The 6,549-nt window shown below is 38.2% G+C and overlaps 1 protein-coding gene across 1 annotated transcript; it reads right to left on the reverse strand.

Moving 5' to 3' along the window:
- Positions 1 to 289: 289 nt before the first annotated feature.
- LOC149823417 (large ribosomal subunit protein uL29-like) lies at positions 290 to 4,906 on the reverse strand. Its single transcript, XM_090020042.1, has 4 exons — positions 4,794 to 4,906; positions 4,501 to 4,636; positions 4,255 to 4,411; positions 290 to 494 (listed from the first exon to the last, which is right to left on the reverse strand). Exons 1-4 carry the CDS (start codon positions 4,795 to 4,797, stop codon positions 420 to 422), a joined length of 372 nt encoding a protein of 123 aa, XP_089876168.1. The 5' UTR covers positions 4,798 to 4,906; the 3' UTR covers positions 290 to 419.
- Between the last annotated feature and the right edge of the window lie 1,643 nt (positions 4,907 to 6,549).

The raw sequence follows: 6,549 nt of genomic DNA on the forward strand, positions 1-6,549 counted from the left end.
CGATGGGTATTCCCCAGATCCACTCTGGCGCCCTCAACGCCGAGTTTCCAAACAAGGCCTAAACTATGATAAAGTCAGCTTGTATGATCGTATTTAATTAATAATGCATAAATAATGAGATTATTAGTTTATTACCCATCGGTACCGCGTTTGTGGTGCAGACAAAAGTAAAACAATCGAAATCTAGTAGGAAACAGAAAAGTATTTTGGTACCATTCGAACTTGGATCAAATCCCTCAATCATCATTTCTCAACCACAACAAAAGGAGAAATTTTCTTAAAATTCTTAGTCTAGAAGAGGCAAAAAATTATAAGAGTATTCAAGCAGTGAACAAAATCAATTTCCCACAAAATTGAAACATTTTTAGATCCTCCATCCAAAAACAAATGATGACCATTAAATTCCGTCTTCACTAAGCCTACACTTTGATCGCATATTTCCTCAATGGAAAGTACTTCTCCCTTTTCTTCTCGCGCTCAGTCTTCAAAGATGCCTGCAATCATAAGCACAAAGGCATGAGTTCAAACAAGAGAGAGAGAGAGAGAGAGAGAGATTAACGTCTCTGGATAAAAGGTTTCATCAAGATCGTGTACATAAATATCACATTCACAAATTTAATTATATATTGTTATGAAAAAAAAATTAATTATACAGGAGGAAGCGTGCAAACTATTAAGCGTGGATTAAATATGAGAATAAGACATGTCATCTTAAAGTTTACACTTTAAGCCTGCAAAGTTGGAGCAAGATTTAGGAATACCTGTGAACTTTCAAGCCCAAGTTCTGGTAAAATCAAGTGACTAATGGCCACACAATTAGTGGAAGATTGCTAAAGCGGGGTTGTACAGAGCGTGGAAAGACCACCCCCCCAGACTGGCAGCCTCTAATGGAGGTTTGATTTTGGTTTTTTGAAACAAATTTTGTATGATTTTCATCATTATAATAAACTTGAACATCATAGCTTGTGATTCAACGTAGGTGCAAGTTTAACTTTGCTGAAAAGCAATCTTTCATGCATCATCATGGCTTGTGATTCAACGTAGGAAACCCTATAAGAACATCAAGGGACCAACTACAAACAAAACAATCTCAAAATGGACCGCATTCAGGGTGAAATTTAATCCCTTCCGATACACCTAAAGTGACTAGGATAACATCCATGAGGCTTGAGCATTGGTCAAGCTGCAAGTTCTACATTCCTAAAAATCAAAACCCTAATCTGATTTAGAAGCTAATAATGGAGATCAAGACATTGATAATAATGCATCATTGCCATATTCATTTTGTGCATTATCCTATTATATAAAACAAAATGACCAAGGTTCAATCCAAGGCTGAATAAAACTCCACGCTCAGGATTTTAACTAAATAAAAAAAGAATAGGAAGCACCCCGATGATACTGGATGAGAAATCTGAATGGAAGATTTGATAAAAAAAACCTCACTTGAGTATAAAAAGCCATTAACTGAAGGAATCATAAGATTGTACTAAATTGTGACCAAGAAATAAACTATCCAAGAAAGAAAATTAAGAAACAGCTAGCCCAAAAAGAAAAAACCTATTACTTGTGCTGAGCTGAGAAACCTTCATAACCAATAACCCAAGAAAGTTGAAAATTGTTATATAGGGAAATCTTTTGAAGAAATAGCGAAGTTTTCCTTGATAAGGTGAGAATAAACCTATTGCTGATCTAAGCAACATTTTTTGCCACAAGGAAATAGTGTTTAAAAAGCATAACAACTGATGAGGTTACCCAATCAATTTGTTTCTGAGCTAACATTTTGCAGAAGATGATCTGCACAAAGGCTATTAGAATCTCTAAAAAAGAAAAAATGGTAACCAAACTATAACAGGAAAAAATGCATACTTGTTGAATGAATTCAAAACTTTCAACAGATTTTAAGCTCCCCAATTGAAAGAAATTGGGGCTCCAAGAATCCCTTCAATATGGTATATATGTTTTGAGGAGAGAAGTCATACAGCTCCAGGAAAATGGCCAAAATTGGGACTTCTTGGCAACTACTACTAAAGAAAACAATTTAGTAAATTGAGGGAAAAAAATACCCCTTTATTGTTTCTCTACATCTCTGACAGATTCAAAGTTGCAGGTTTTGCAGGAGGGAATAATCAATAATGTAAAAGGTCCACTATGACTAAAAATCTTTGTTTGTTAAGAAAAGCTGATGTTGGAACCAATCGAAGGAAAAGGAAAAGGTATTTCTGGATGGTAAAATTTGTTCAGACTTGAGACGTTGGGGGCTCATGTAGGATTCTGCCAGCAAAACAATATCAGCACCTAGATGATGAGCTTCTAGAACTCATACTACGAAGCAATTTCAATCCCTGTAAGCCAGCATAGCTCAAGTAGGCCTTCATGCCTGCAAGAGGCTGCAGTCTGCTATAAATTCCTAATTATGGAGAAGTTGAACTGCTGAACTTCATAACAATGTACAAGAAGTCCACTGCAAACTTATTCAAAACAACGTCTGAAATGCATGAATGTATGCAAGACACCAACAAGCATGCATGGATATGACAGTTGTCATGCACATCAATGATGAAATCCCTAAGACAACTAAGCTATGTTATGTTTGGCAATTCCATTGTTAGATAAATTTTCTAAAGGGCCAGTTCAGAGAGACATGAATCAAATATTGTTGGAATGTAAGCAGCGAAAGACTCAACCAAGCAGGCTTGAGATCAATGAGCAAAAATGCAGTTAGGTTGAGAATCAATAAGGGATCAGTACACACAAGGAGTTTTTTCTCATTTCTATTCCTCTGTAAAAATGCTTCGTTATTTAAAATTGTGCAGTAAATGCTTAGTGAAAATAACTGTGCAACAAATATTTAGTTATTGAAACTATCATAATCAAAAGCTATCTCACCATATGGTTAATAAAAGTACGCAACAGCCACTTGCCAAGTGGTTACAAGTGAGGCCATCATAACCACATGCCTTATTTTTATGGCCAACATCTCACACTTGGCCACGTGGGCCAGACCATGGTGTAATGGCTTCCTCCCACAATATCAGGATTTCCATTTACGTCTATTGATCACCAGTAGTTGGTTCATTACCGAACTAACTATATTGATCATCAGCATATTTTTTTTTTATTTTTTTTTAAATTGAGGTACCTACTAATCTGCCTAGTCCCTGACTAGTCTTTTTAGGGACTCACCGCCTAGGCACTGCCTACTGCTTTTAACTACATAGTGGTTTTCCTTGTATCCATCCATTAGTCCAAATAAAGTCCAACTTCATTACCTTAATATTGAAGCCAATGTTTTAAGCATACAGGGAAGGTTTAACTACCTCTTCCAAATAGAAATTATTTACTCCACATGAACCAGTTCAGTGATGCCCCTATATGCCGAGATAAATGTTGCACGGAGACGTTCAGACAGCACAAACAAGCCCCAATCAAATGATTAAGCACAGAACAAGCATTTAGTTGTATATACAAATGTACCAACCCCAAGAACAATGTTGCCAAAAACGCATCGTACAAGAAACAAAATGCATTTTAGCAAGAACTATGAATAAAGATGATTTATGCTTAATTTCTTACTTTGGCTTTACCGAGAAATTGATGGCCCCAAAATTAGAAAAAGAAAAAGTCGGATGTTCTCACAACCTCACCATCTCATGGCTGCCAAAGAATGAAATAAGGCACATGAAAAAGCAATGTGTAAAATCAGGTGGTCCACATCCTAGGGGAAGAAAATGAGGAAAGTGTACAAATGGACATTTTAAACTGAAGAAAAGATGGTCAACTTTCCATACAAATCGATCAAAATGCAAAATAAATTTCATATTTGAAAAGATTGAAGCATCGTTCCAATGGTTTTCGAAACACAACGAAAAAGATCATGGAAGTACACTTCCCACATCAGCAAAAAAGAAAAAAACTTGGTTTGGGAAAGTAGAAGTAATCGAGACTATGAACGACATTTATACAAAATCATCTATGAGCAACTTAAACAGCCTTACTGAATCCGCACCAAAAATATTACCCATGACGATAAATCTTCTAGCTAGAGCATAAATTCCCCGCATTGCGGAAAGGCAACGACCGTTCAGTTCACCAAAAAATCATAGCATAATTGATCCAGGATCGCAAAAAAACAAAGAAGCTGTGGATAAAGTGCATGCGGAGCTATACAATGAGGAACCTCTTAATTGCATATAGAGAATAAGATGAGAGCAAAACCATAGAAACTAAGAAAGAAAGAAAGGAGATAAACACCTGATGCTTGGTTAAACGGCGGCGAATGGATCGGGTCTTCTTGGGCCTCAGATCGAGCGGAATGTACTTCTTCTTCTTGTAGGCCTCCCTGAGCGCAGCCTTCTGCTTCTGCGAGATGACCGTCAACACCTGGGCGATCGACAACCTCACGACCTTTCTGCATTCGAAGAACAGCAACAATAAGAACAAGAACGAAACACCAGAAACTAACCGAATCCAAGGAAAAAACAAGAGAGAGAGGAGTACATCTTGGAGAGCTTGTTGGGGGCACCGCCGGTGACCTTGGCGACACGGAGGAGCGCGAGCTCAGCCTTCAGATCCTTAAGCTGGTTCAGAAGCTCCGTCTTCGTCTTCGTCCTGAGCTCGTGAACCTTGATCCTCGCTATCAACAGCAATGGGGTAAAAAACAGAAGGCAAACAGAAAAATTGGATCAAGAAATCGCAAGAAAAACGGAGAGAACACGAATCGAGGAAAAAGAAACCTCCATTTCAGGAATAAACCAGATATTTCCGATATCTGGAAAGAGAGAGACGCTTACCCATGGCGACTCGACGCGTAGGGATTTGGGGAGAAAGGCAGAAGGGTTTTTGGGGACGACGATGACGACGCAGAGAAACCCTAGAACGAAATCTAGGGTTTTTATGGCGGGTGGAATTTGACATCATTGCCCCCTGATTTTTATTTTAAGACCGCAATGCCCTTGTCCATTCTGGGGAGCAGAACGGGTCCGATGCGGGGAGTTCGGGTAGCAAAACCCGCCCAAAGTGAATTGTATGGACCTAACCCGGCCAAGCCCGATTCTACCTGGGCTCGGCTCAGGCCCAACAAGAACCTAGGCTAGGTTTTCAGCAGGACTGAGTCTAGGTCGGGCCTGTCGAGCCTTTATAGGCCCTTGGTTTGGCTGGGGTCAATCTGGCACAATGTCCACCTTTAGTAAAAAAAAAACTTGTTTCGAGAGAGGGGTGCAGTGGATCAGGTTTGCTGATAACATTGATTTGGATCTGACACTTTTTTCGGATATAGATCCTTAAGAATAAATATGCATTGGGATTGGATTTGAAATTCATCAATTGGATTGATCTAATGTTTGGATTTAGATCGACACTTTGTGTTGGGTGTACGTTTGATTTCATATCCAATCTGAACTATTTGTACATTTTGTATGTAAAAAAAACTTGTTTCCAATCTTTTAATAGACTTAGCTCCATCATATACATTTAGATACAACTTCACTTCTAATCCATCTAGTCCATGCTTGAATTCAGATCTATTGCATTTAAATCAAAATTAGATTAATACAGATCAAGCATGATCCAGCCAGTAACTAATCCATTTAGGCTTGGATCAAACATTGCTACAAAAAAATATGGATTCAATCCAGATTTAGATCTGGATATGAAGTTGGTTGTATCGGATAAAGTTTACATTGGGTCTGACCATGATCCAGGCCGTATCCTATCTTTTTTCTTTCTTTCCATTTGGTTTCTAAATGTTCATTCAACATCAGAAATATTATCATCTAGATCAAGAGGAGGGAGAGGAATTATTCTGTTTTCTTTTGCATACAGTCCAATTCTCTCTGAATATTCTCTTGAATTTCTACTTCTATAGAGAATCGTTCACTTTGTTCTTTGACACATTCCTCATACTTAGCTTGGATTCTGATTGTGTTGTCCAAGTAAAAAATCATCTCATAGATCTGGTATTTATTGATACCATAGACACTAGCCTTATTAGAGAGAGGATGAGGCTCAAATGGGAGTCCTTGGTTAATTTTCTTCTTCCAACTTATCATCAAATGATTCTTTCGTTTTCTTTGCCTTTCTCAAAACTTTTTTGCTCCATGGATATGGGTTCTCTGATGAAGATCCAGGATTGATATCAAGGTGAGAATCCTTTTGGCAAGATTTTGTCCACCTTTTCTGCCTGTACAGTTCTTGCTTGAAGGGTTTGGGTGACATGTACCATTGTCGCACATCAAGAGCTCGTTTTAAGATGTGTCTTCAATCTTCTATCATGAGACTGTATTTAGGTCAAGCATGCTCTTTGCTGGTTTTCTCATTCATCATAGTCCTGTTTGACTATATTCTTGTTTGGAGTCACTTTACCAATGGGTGTAGCCAAGGTGGTTTGCAAATATTCTGACCTATGGTCTGTCATGCTCCATCTGATCCTCCTGTATCCATTGACATGGGTTATTCAAGTCCTACCCATCCTAACCCTGAGGTCTGATGCTCTAGATAAGTTAGGTTACTTCCATCTTATTGCTGGTTCACAAGTTTAGAACTTCTAGA

The sequence above is a fragment of the Nuphar pumila genome, chromosome 10 (genome assembly GCF_984573655.1).
Source record: "Nuphar pumila chromosome 10, dmNupPumi1.hap1.1, whole genome shotgun sequence".
NCBI lineage: Eukaryota > Viridiplantae > Streptophyta > Magnoliopsida > Nymphaeales > Nymphaeaceae > Nuphar > Nuphar pumila.